The sequence below is a fragment of the Mytilus edulis genome, chromosome 2 (assembly GCF_963676685.1).
Source record: "Mytilus edulis chromosome 2, xbMytEdul2.2, whole genome shotgun sequence".
NCBI lineage: Eukaryota > Metazoa > Mollusca > Bivalvia > Mytilida > Mytilidae > Mytilus > Mytilus edulis.
This window is the reverse complement of record NC_092345.1, coordinates 91,786,375-91,799,818: the sequence shown is the minus strand read 5'-3', so window position 1 is coordinate 91,799,818 and position 13,444 is coordinate 91,786,375. Positions and strand designations below refer to the sequence as shown.

At 32.2% G+C, this 13,444-nt stretch overlaps 1 protein-coding gene across 7 annotated transcripts in view; it reads right to left on the bottom strand.

Moving 5' to 3' along the window:
• Window positions 1-13,444, bottom strand: part of LOC139513445 (corticotropin-releasing factor receptor 2-like) — a 181,270-nt gene that overhangs the window by 75,493 nt on the left and 92,333 nt on the right. For 6 of the 7 annotated variants that reach the window (XM_071301926.1, XM_071301922.1, XM_071301928.1 and 3 more), the window contains one exon: window positions 5,975-6,092. In XM_071301926.1, the coding sequence (XP_071158027.1) occupies window positions 5,975-6,071 (97 nt within the window). In that variant the 5' untranslated portion in view covers window positions 6,072-6,092. Of the gene's footprint in view, window positions 1-5,350; window positions 5,436-5,974; window positions 6,093-13,444 lie in introns of those variants that run through there. The other variant, XM_071301930.1, reaches the window with a different exon arrangement.

The window sequence follows — 13,444 nt, the reverse complement described above, 5'->3', positions numbered from 1 at the left end:
GTTACATTTGCATTTATAAACAAAATACGACTCTTTTAGTCAAACACTGCAAAATGGATAACAAGGGTAAATCTATACACAGTAAAAGGGAAACAAATCTAATGTGTTCTAAAAGAGTTCAATCCATATAGTGATATACTATACTAGTATTGTAAATTATTTTGATTATGCTTTCGCTGCACTTATCGAGAAAAGCAAACTATACATAGACAATAACTGTTTAGTGTCTTTAAATACCAGCTGTATTTGTACGAGGCTAGGAAACAAGGTGTATGCGAGCTTTTAGCGAGCTACTACACCTGTTTCGAGCCGAGTACAAATACAGCTGATATTTAAAGACACTAGACAGTTATTGTCTTTATCCTGCAATTTATTTTGTATATTGTTTGTGTTTTGAAAGACACAAAAACTAACATATTTAGCATTTATGATCATTTATTTTCGATTTGTAATCCGTTGAGGCCCGCGTAGTAATAACAAAATCACACATTACGCTGAAGACGGGTTCGCAACAGAGAATCTCGAATGGTCAACAATAATACATCGCTCAAGGTGAATAATTAGGTCTTTCCACCTTTCCGTGGAAAGACCTATTGAATTTGTTCTGATTATTATTATTATTATTATTTTTTTTTTTTTTTTTCTTCCGCCTAATTTTTTTTCTTGCGTATTATTGATGTTTCAAAAGATGTCGCTTAGATATTTGGAATATGGTATCGTATAGTTTATACGCTTTAAAACCTTACAACTGTGTAACAAAATACTTTACGTTGTAAGAGTTATCTCCCCAAACACTGTTTTTCTTGTGGCCACTACTCCTTCGCAACCGTTAAAGATTACGACAAATTTATTTTACCAAATTGCACGTTACATCTTCAGGATTAGGATATTCATTTGGACCAAAGCTTTACGGAGACTCCATATGAGAGTTATTCCCCCTTTTCCATTTAATTAAGTGATATGCATTTCTAAATGGTAAACCATAAGTGATAAAGACATAGGGTCTTTAGATTTGGGGTCCTTGGTCGAAAATAATAAAAATGAGGTCAAGGTCAAAGGTCAAGGTCATATTCTAAATTTTGATTTTGGCTTATTTTCATTTATTTTCAAATACCTTATGACATATCGACAAATAATTTTTCATAAATTGTTAGTTGCGACATGTCCTTACTTGTATATTTTGATTGAAAGGGTGCGCAGACAATAAATGGGAGTTTTTGCCCATCTTACATTTAGAATTACGCGTAAAGTGATATTACTAATAAACCAAACATATTAAAGACCTTGGGTCTTTTGATTTAAGGTCCTTGGTTTGTGAACTTGAAATTGAGGTCAAGGTCATAGGTTGATATGACGTTCTAGATTTTGACCTTTGCTTTAAATTCATATAAATACATCATAAAGCCATAGGAACTAACATTTTAAACTGATTTTTAATATTTCAATATCAAAATAGATCTTTACTAGTGGAAAGACCTACAATTGTTCTCTGAACAATTGGTTTTTAATTTTTCATAAATTGTTATTTGCGACATGTCCTTACTTGTATATTTTGGTTGAAAGGGTGCGCAAATAATAAATGGGAGTTTTTGCCCATCTTATATTTAGGTTTACCCGTAAAGTGATATTACTCTTTAACCAAACATATTAAAGACCTAGAGTCTTTTGATTTAAGATCCTTGGTTTGTGACCTTGAAATTGAGGTCAAGGTCATAGGTTAATAGGACGTTCTAGATTTTGACCTTTGCTTTAAATTGATATTAATACATCATAAAGCCATAGGAACTAACATTTTAAACTGATTTTTCATATTTCCATATCAAAATAGATCTTTACTAGTGGAAAGACCTTCAATTGTTCTCTGAACAATTGGTTTTTAATTATATATGTTAACATAACAACCAATTTAAACAGTAAAAACAAATGACAAAACATTGTAAAATTTGAAACTGAAGTGTACGAGTTGTCCTACGCTTCAGACTTGACAGTCACTAACCATGCATGCTGAAATTGACATGGTTGATTTTGTAACACAATCATACACATTCAAGTTTAGAAATCGACAATTGTCATCGTCATTGGAATGCAACTGGAATACACATTTTGAGGTCACACAGGTTCAAACAATACTCAGTCCGGCAGTGGGCGGAGCTTTAAAGCGATATCTGTATAGTATACAGATACAGCATAGCGATATCTGTAGGGCTGTATCTGTATAGTACGACACCCAATTGCAGGATAAATGTAGGTATAAATACGAAACAATGCATATAAAACAAACGTAAGGGTTGATTTAACTCGTTATTTCAAGGTTTCAACATAAAATTGAATGATAAGAATTGATTCTTTTGTCAGTTTATAGGACTGTTAAAACGCGCTTTATGCATGATGTAATTCAATCAACGTTTTTACGAATTAAATAACAAGAGATTTTCATGATTTGATCATCGCTAACGTACATGTATTTGTGTATGTCTCTTATCTGAAATACAGCAATGGTAACTCTTTGAAATTTTGTTAGACACCCAAGCGAGAAACTCATAGTTTTTATAGTCACATAACTAGTTTGAAGGAGAGTACGTAGACTTAAAACCAGATTCATTTTTTAATGTTAATATGGAATAGGTTTATGTGTTATACCGGAATGATATAAGCAGTTTTATCTGTTATACTGGAATGAACTCAGCAGTTTCATATCTCTATTATCGTAAATCGTTTACACGTGCACAAAGTTGTTTAAGTTTTATTTGTGATATATTTATCTACATTAAAACTGTAATTAAAAGAACATATCTTCATCATATAGTTTATTACTTGAATATTTTCCATTTACCGAGAAATAACTAATCTCAAGGCATTAAACGTTTCAAAAGCAAATATTCAATTTATCCCAGTCAAAATCTTTATATGCCAGACTCAACTATGAGCAAGATATGTCAGCATCTGGGGCAAGCAAATTGATTTTGTTATCAAATGAAAATATATTCTTGAATTAATGTCTATTCAACAATTAAGGCATATTCATTCTTTATACCTAATCATTGAATGTGAATATTTCTATTCATTGTAAAATGGGGCAGTTTGCATTTCGATGTATAAGTATAAAAAAGTGTATATGAGTAGAAAACACTTAAATTTTGTCTCAATTATACAACATAAACATGGAAACCAACACATATTTTTTTCGCCTCAATTTTTTGTGGAATTTAATTCGTCTTGGTCCATTCTTTCGTAAAATTTAACTTGACTTATCGCCCTTTAACCATGCAGTAAAAGCAAATTAATGCCATGAAAAATTTAATCCTTGAAATAAGTATTTTTGCGGAGACCTCTTTTATATTTCGACATCACAAGGTCAAGAAGGACAGGATAAAGACATGAAACAAAATCCTCACTAAAACCAAAAGCATACATTAAATGTAAATCTAAAATATTACAATAATAATTTAAGAACATTTTTATGAATCGTAAAGCTAATTTTACCGTAGGACTTCGACTTTTTTTCGCATAAACTCCATCGGAGTGATTCCAAGTCGAAGTGCAATCATCCCAAGCTAAATGGAGAAGATGTTCAAAGTTGCAAAATCCTATTGTCAATGTTTTTGGACAATAAAATATGTTTAAACTAAACAAGCTAAATATGTGCGTACACCATCCGTCAGGCGATTATATGGAGTCATCATCAGTGATATGACAAAATAAAATATCTGACTTATAATAGATATGTTGGATCTATGACATGGTTTAAAGTTTTGTGTCAATCCAAAAAATAATTACTTAAACATTGAATCAAGGCATACTTAAGATAAAAGTTGACACCCGTTTGTATGTAAGCACATTTGATATGCAGTCCCGACCTCGTAACCCTTGAGCGAAGATGACCTGTGAATTGGTAAGGTTGATATTTTCACCCAAGAATTGAAGAAAACGTATAGGTTAAATGAACAAATCATCCGGAAAATTTATATATCAAACCTTTGTGGCAAAGATTTAATATGTATCAATATCTTATTTATCTTAATTTATAGATAGATTATGCGAATTGATGTACAGCGAAACAAACTTGATTTATCTCCCTTTAAATATAAAACATAACTATGCATGTACGTAAAGATTCCGAAGGTTGTTCCAGTATCTAAATTATTGTCTATTTTACTTTTCCTAATGACAATTCAAAGATCTTGACATTTTCGCAGCCGTTGCAGCAATACTATGTTAAATCTATAATCAGGAGAGATGTCCCTTAGGAAGACAGAAGATTTCCCCATTTATACTATATAAATGAAGCGTATACAGATGAATAATTTCGAGAAAAGCAGTAGAGAGTTTCTACTTAAAGGCATTATTTTATTTTCGTATTCTACATATATTTCTAGATTCAGAGATGGTTCAGGATTAAATAGTACCATATAATCTGGATTGGTAATATTGGTTAAACTTTATGCATTATTTGTACTTACACCATATGGTTAGTGATGACAACATTATATTTCTATTTTATCGAAAAAAAATCAAATGTTGGTTTCGATAGCACTCCAGTAACACAAAAAGTATATATACAATGTACAATGTAAAGGTCAATGAAGCAATCTTCAACAAAAGGCAAGTATCTTCATATTATGAGTTCCCAGGTTATAATAGGAGTGACTGATAAATTAAGCAAAAGGGTACGTGAACAAAGTGTTACGTGTACATCTAGGGTATATATAGTATATGAGTTTAGACCCGAACGCTTCTTCATAGTAACGGCACAATTAAAATTGCAACATCACTCGTATTTATTTTTAAATGGATTAAGGTAGATCATTGGTATATATTACTTTTGATAAAATGTTCATTTACTTTAACAAAATGAAGATGCTGTATTCAAAAGTATAATAAAAAAAGTATGGGTCACCGTGCTAGTTTAAAAGCTATAAGTCGTCCAAAATTGCCACAATTTGCTTAGATTATTAAAATGAGCATAGATCATTACATGAAATAATACAGAATTTTACAAAGGAAGCCAAGTCATACGCTAAAGGGTGGGTATAAGACCAGAGTGTATATTTGTAGTCTTCCTTGGCATCGCCGGTAGTGACAAAATAAAGTGATTTGGGCTAAATATCTCTGGAAATATTTTCATGAATGTCAAACTAGATTTTTAAACAAATAACCTGTACAAATATTTCAATTCTCAATTTTATAAGACATTGATAACCAAACAGAATATTCCGAAATGAAATGTTCCTTACAATGCCACTGAACTAACCTTCTCCTCATTATCATCGACCCAATACTAATCTTGCTCAATAATATATGTGTTGTTATTTGTATGGCTCTTATGACATAGCAACCTCAGTGTACTCACCAACATATGTCTCATGGTATTGTTGTTGACGTTGTAATTTGTATGGGTCTTATGACATAACAACCTCAGTGTACTCACCAACATATGTCTCATGGTATTGTTGTTGACGTTGTAATTTGTATGGGTCTTATGACATAACAACCTCAGTGTACTCACCAACATATGTCTCATGGTATTGTTGTTGACGTTGTAATTTGTATGGCTCTTATGACATAACAACCTCAGTGTACTCACCAACATATGTCTCATGGTTTTGTTGTTGACGTTGTAATTTGTATGGTTCTTATGACATAACAACCTCAGTGTACTCACCAACATATGTCTCATGGTATTGTTGTTGACGTTGTAATTTGTATGGCTCTTATGACATAACAACCTCAGTGTACTCACCAACATATGTCTCATGGTATTGTTGTTGACGTTGTAATTTGTATGGCTCTTATGACATAACAACCTCAGTGTACTCACCAACATATGTCTCATGGTATTGTTGTTGACGTTGTAATTTGTATGGCTCTTATGACATAACAACCTCAGTGTACTCACCAACATATGTCTCATGGTATTGTTGTTGACGTTGTAATTTGTATGGCTCTTATGACATAACAACCTCAGTGTACTCACCAACATATGTCTCATGGTATTGTTGTTGACGTTGGAGACATGCCAACTTGTATGGTGCTCTTCCCTCGAACTCCATCATCATGTGCTCGTAGTCCATACCGGCTCATTCAGATTGAATCTGCATTATAAAATAATATTACGTAAAATATGGTACATTGCATAATTAAGTGTAAGGGGCAGATACCTTGCCCAAAGAAAATAAAGGGTCGATATTTTTAACAACTTCAAACGCTCGTAAAATCAAACTATACGTATTTTACATATAAATGTTACAATACAAATTTGAATACTGTAGGAAAATCCACGTGTGTTTCACGTGAATTTCACCTCAAATGAGCGTAAACGTGAAACTCTCGTGAAATAAGTTTATGTGAGTTACGCGTGAATCTCGTGTGAAACTCAACTGGATTTCTTGTGAAAAAGTAATTCAAATAACAATTCAATTAAAATCATGAAAATACAAATTTTTATTTTTGTAAAGTTCACGTGAAATTCATTGGAAAAATTTCTCACGTTTGGAAACTTTCATGTGAGATTAATGTGAATATGATCAATTCACATGACATATACATGAACATTTTCCCGTGAGCTCCATGTACATGTATAAGCTCGTTTGAGGTGAATTTTACATGATTTTTTTCACACGAATGTGTGAGCAATTTTGGCTTTTGTAGTACAATTTGGAGTTCCAATATTTACAAGCACATGTGGAAATTGAAATTATGATTGATACGCACGAAAATCATTAAAAATACTATAGTAGAAATCGCGATATCCAGATTTGTACTAAGGGGATTATATATGGTGTGTATTAAATTTCTAGCAGGATCCAAAATCACAATAGTTAGTATTTGAATATTAGTATAGAGGAATTTTATTTTATGAATTGTTTAAGTATAGTATTTCATTTTTTATTCATCGGTTAAAGAAAAGATTGATATTTTTACTTTTAATTTGTGTTTGCTCATATTATTTTGATACATGAAACATGCTAATCTCATCAAAATGAAAATGACACCAGCAAATATCTACAATTTTCATTTCAAATTGGAGCGTTTATTAATAAATAAAAAACATAATTTTCCTAGTGCAATTGCTTTTACCGTTGCTAAAACTTAACTTTAGTATCTAGAAAATTCACAATGAAAATTTGTGACAAGAGATTTTTGTGACTTCGTGTATTATAGTGAATCATTTTTCTTTTTAAAGTTATAAATGCTTTAATTTTGAGCTCTCTTCCCCCTGTATAACAAATTTCATAAGCGTTAATATTAAACATGTTTATAACAATTCGTAATACAAGAATTAAACAAAAAACAATGAAATATTCGATCTAAAGTGTCTATATATAATTTAAAGGAGACCATTTATACATTTGCCTGTATTTTGGGATTAAAATACGTTATGTTTGCGAGCAGCTTTTGATTACATTTGTGCGCATTAACTTTACATGTAATTTATAAACTGGGGTTTGTGCGCAAATGTAATGACAATGCGCGCAAACGTAAAGCACTTTGTTCTATATCTCTGTATGGTATCCGTGAAAACCAGAAACTAAACGTGTAAGTCATTATTGCTTTGTCATCTCATGAAACATAAAGTAAATAATAGCAATGACACTTATTTATTGTATAGTCAGTATGTTAAACGTATATTGCCTGAAATAAGGATATTTATATCATTTAAAAATTAAAGTAAATAATGGCTATTTCAATTAGAAAATATTAGTATATATTTACTTTTTCGATGGCAAAAATGTAATTGCTCCGATCAACCCAAAAATTAAGTGACACTGCTATCGTATGCATGTAGATAAATGTAAAACTTACAACAAATCTGGTGACATTTCACTGTTCCCGTTTGTGTATTGCAATGATAGTATTTCTATTTTGATAAACTACTTATTAAATATTTTGTGGTAGAAAAATATGACGTCAAACAATCTATTTTTATTATTTTGTGTTTCAGTGTTCATGTTTTTATTTTTATTTTTAAGGACTGTTACATTTACGATTTTGAATCTTGCAGTAGAAAGTCATGACGTCAACTGTATATTTTTGTCGTGTCACTCTTTCATTAGTTGTTACATCTAAAACTGAATAGATGTTGACTAAAATAAAGATTAAACTATTTCCGGGTAACCATGTACCATGATGTATTGCTTTTTGGTTTGTATCCCCTGTCTTGTCTACCTATATGTTAAACGTATTTATATGATACATGTAGCTTTACATTTCTTTTTATTTCAGTCTTTCATGACGAAAAAATAGATAAAAAACAATTATGATTTTCGGTTTGTTTGATTACTTAGGTAACAAGACTTTCGAATTGATTCATTGTTGACTGTTTAACGTCCAGTTGCAAATATATTATGAATGTCCAGGTTGATCACAAATGCTATTTATAATAGAACAGTGTGTAAAACTAAACAGAGTATAAATCATATATATATATATTGATTGTGCCCATTGGGATCTAGATACAGCAGTAACTACAACAAGAGTAGTGACACCCTCCAAAAGATTAACATGAATGATGTATGATCAAGAAGCTGTTGCCGCTAAACAGTCTAATTTATTGCTTGCTGTTCGGTGTGGGCCAAGGATCCATGTTTAAGGCCGTACATTGACCTATAATAGTTTCCTTTTTAAAAATTGTGATTTTGATGGAGAGTTATCTTCTTGTCACTCATACCACACCATCTTATATCTAAGTACATTGGTGTACTATTTTATATAATTAGAACACTTTAAGAGTATGAGAATGATATTTAAGAAGTTCGAAAGCAGAACACCTTAAAAGATGGATAATCAGAGAATTGACAACCAGCATAAATAAAATCAAAATCTATGTAGCAGTGTACGCGTTAAGTGGACACATAATAAAGTCTCTAGCTTTTACTAACTTTCATAACCTTCAAACGAGTCCTACATGTTTACTTGATTAATATTGTTGATAATAAATTTACAAATATAGTAATGCTAGTGGACATTTGGTTAACGAGGAAAATAGATAACTGTGATAACTCAGAAAATGCGTCAGGGTTAAATGCCCTTTTTATTGTTTCAATGTTAGACGTACGGAAATTTAATAGAAAACCAACAGCCTTTCCTCTTGTACTCTTATCTTTGAAAATATGTTATTGTACTCTTAGTTGAAAATATGTTAAATAAATAGAGGGTTACGGCATGCAGAGTCAGAAATGGTTTCCTATTTTTCAAGTGATATGTCATATACTCATATTATAATAATAACTGACTAAAACATCAATGTCAAATAAACACCAGCGGTTGATTGACTCGAACTATCTATCAAGAAATCACGACGTGGTTACTACTTAAAGCTAAAAAAGTTCAAAAGAGCAATAATTTACTGCAATCGTTGATCGACAATCATCATAAAAGGCGAGAAAATAAAATCGGACAAGAAATCAATGATATGTTTCAAATAACATAACAAGATAGGTGGAATGTAAGTATAACATAACAAGATAGGTGAAATGTTAGTATTTGCTTTCCAGAAGTTACATGTTGCTCTCTGTGTGTGTGTGTGTGTGTGTGTGTGTGTGTGTGTGTGTGTGTGTGTGTGTGTGTGTGTGTGTGTGTGTGTACCCTTCTTATATCAATATATACGAACACTTTGACTTGACAGCATCACTTGAACCAACTTTTCTAAGTTGAAGGGCTTAAAATCAGGTGTAAAAATTCTTATGGATAAAGGTTTTGCTTCAAGTATTACATAAACTAAGCATTATCAATGATTCATGAAAAATTAAAGATAAGTCTTGCGAAATAGACATGTACACCTTATAATCATTCCATACACCTAATACAGTTGACATATTGCTTATGGTATTTGATAAGTAGACCAAAACACAAAAACTTATCATCGATCAATGAACCACGAAAATGATGCCAAGGACATATGAAACCTTACAGATTGATGTGTACACCTTATAATCACCGCATACACCACGCATACCTGTAGTTTACCTACTGCTACAAGTATCTTAGAAACGAACCTTATCACTTAACTGTAACCTTGATCAACGAGGTCGAGTTCAGGTTCACTTTGTCTGACAGACATGTAGACATTGCAAGGAACCCATATAACAAATGTAGTTATCATATAACTTTGGTTAAATTTGGCTGAGTAGTTGCAGATAAGATTTTTTGTAAAAGACACATTTGTAAACTATATATATATATATAGATTGATTGATTGTTGGTTGCTTTACGCCGCATTAGCACAAAAAGGCTATATCGCGGCGAGTATATATATAGATACCTCAATGATTATTGAGCAAGGTGAGCTAAAAACTGAACATTTTTGGATCATGAAATAAGGTCAAAGACAAAAGACATATGACATATGGGAATAGAAGGCATCAGTATTCAAGTTATAAAGCATCGTGGTCTTCTACCCTTGTGAACAAATAGTTTTCGTGTTTCATCCATCGACGCCTAATAGGAATCCCAATGTCTCGTATTCTGCAACTTTCGTTGCAGGCGAGACACAACCAAACGTGTACAAATATATAATAAGATCGCAATTATAATATTTAAAAACAAGAATGTGTCCATAGTACACGGATGCCCCACTCGCACTATCATTTTCTATGGCCAGTGGACCGTGAAATTGGGGTCAAAACTTGGAATTAAAATTAGAAAGATCATATCATAGTTAACATGTGTACTAAGTTTCAAGTTGATTGGACTTCAACTTCATCAAAAACTACCTTGACCAAAAACTTTAACCTGAGCTTCACACTATCTTCTTCTTTGTTCAGTGGACCATGAAATTGGGGTCAATACTTTAATTTGACATTAAAATTAGAAAGATCATATCATAGGGAACATGTGTACTAAGTTTCAAATTGATTGGACTTCAACTTCATCAAAAACTACCTCGACCAAAAACTTTAACCTGAAGCGGGACGAACGAACGGACGAACGGAGGCACAGACCAGAAAACATAATGCCCCTCTACTATCGTAGGTGGGGCATAAAAACGCATTAATTGTGCATCCTGTGTATACTTTAATTTTGTAGTAATACAGACAGTTAATTTCCTCGCAAACTATACTCTCTTTAGAAACTGCTGGTATAATAAGTTCCAGATAATAATTCCCAAGAGTACGACGATACAGATGAAAGTAGAATTAACTAGATATAAGAAGATGTGGTATGAGTGCAAATGAGACAACTGTCAATCAAAGGTCATAATTTGTAAGAGTAAACCATTATAGGTCAAAGTTATGCTAATTATTTCCAACGAAATATCAAAAGATAAGATAGAAACAGACAAACAAGATAGCGAATTTGAGCGGAATATTAAAGCTCAAAACGGAGTGGGATTAAGTTTAAAAAAACCAAAAACTCTAGCCATCATAAGTCTTGAACAAAGAATGTGAGATAAAGAAATGTTAGAATCATTCATATTTTTAAATTATAACTGAGTTATCTGGTAAAATTGTCACAAAAGGGAATCTTTTCAAAAAAGCTGTTGAGATGTTTATAGAACAGAATGTTACTATGCAAAGAATAGTTCATTCATCAAATTAATTATTTTTTTCAAGTAACATTATGTTCAAATTAACCAAGCTAAAGGACATGTACAAGACCTGCATATTAAATAGATCTAGTGGAAATGAAAGTAATTTTTTCCGCGAGTTAAATCTATACATATACGATGTAGTATGAAATCAAACTGAATTTATGTATGCAAACACCTAAACCTTGTTTAAAAGTATTCATTTATTTAAAAAAAGAATACTGTCATTTTTTTATTAAGTAGGTTGAACGTGATGCATGGAAACCTAGATTGTTGTCATATATGATGTAGGGGTGACCCATAGTAGGTTGTCACGTGATGCATGGAGACCTAGTTTGTTATCATATGTGATGTAGGGGTGACCTATAGTAGGATGTCATATATGATGAAGGGAAGACCTATAGTTGGTTGTCACGTGATGCATGGAGACCTAGTTTGTTGTCATATATGATGAAGGGAAGACTTATAGTTGGTTGTCACGTGATGCATGGAGACCTAGTTTGTTGTCATATATGATGAAGGGAAGACCTATAGTTGGTTGTCACGTATCCTTCGTTAATGACGAGTACATACTTGTTTAATTTCATTTGGCTATCATAAACAACATATTTTTGTTAGGTGTGTTTCTAAGAGTTTTGATGCGCGCGGAGAGTGCATGTAAGTGATACCTTTGGCATTTTCTAAAACGTTTTTTCTAAAATATGGTGAGATGTATCATATCATCCCGTACACTCCATACATTGATTGTATGTATGTCTAACAATGGCATCGGTGTAATAACCTATTGTAAATCAAAAGACAAAAGACATTTGATTTACTATTGCAAATACAGTTTAAATCATTTGTTGTCTGTTCGGTTAGTTATGCATAAAAGTCAAGGTACCCTGGAGATTTTTATACTTCTATTTCTTGAAATTGTACGTTTTTGATTCAACTCAAGCACGCAAAACTATATACCAGTAGTACAATGAACCGATAATTTAACTCGTAATGGAATTTCTAGTAGAAAAAAACAACAGTAAATGATTCAGAAATAGTTTAGTTGGTGTATAAGAGGATTGCTTTCTCTACAGTGCCATAGGTGTTTCATTTATTTGTCTTATTTTAACATTCTTATGTGAACGTCCATAACTTGAATATAACAACCCCTTAAATCCGTATACATAGAGCAACAAGTAACGATTCAGAACAGAGCATACCAGTAATCAGAAAGTGTAAGTTTTCTAAATGACAATCTAGTGTAATGGTTAGCGCACCGGAATACTAACACAAAGGTTTCTGGTTCGATACCGGTTCCGGGAAGAAAATTTCAGGGACTGAATTTTCGATTCACTCTTGACACCATTTGCGAGTATGGTCTTGAGAAACGATGATAGTCCTTCGGAAGGGGACGGTAAATTGCTGATCCGTGTTAAGACAGAGCCATATCTTTTTGTCGATTCTCTCTTCAACTTATGAGTTTGGATTTTCACTTTGGTTCCTGTTTTATTTTGAACGTACTGTTTATAAACAGCAAAAGAAAAGTATGATAAAAGTATGCAAATGCCACTTTATGACCTATAAATTAGAAATATAAATAATGCAACAAAGGCAATAGCCTCATTTAAAAGATCTTGTCATTAATAAGACTTCAGGTACAATATGTCCGACCGTACGAGGGCTGTAAAGCCAGTCAAGGTCGTTAAACACTTCCATCATCACACAATGTACTTAGAATTTGGCACGGGTAAACTAACCTTTGAGTAAGGCCTTGGTTCATATTTAATGTGTACAATGGTCAGCTAACAATGTCAAATTCAACAGGTTTATTATTTCAAAGTGACAACACGACTGACACTTCTGAACTCCTGTTCTAAATATAAATGTGTGTTTTCAGCCTTGTAACACAATCACTGGTGATCCAATGGATAAAATCTG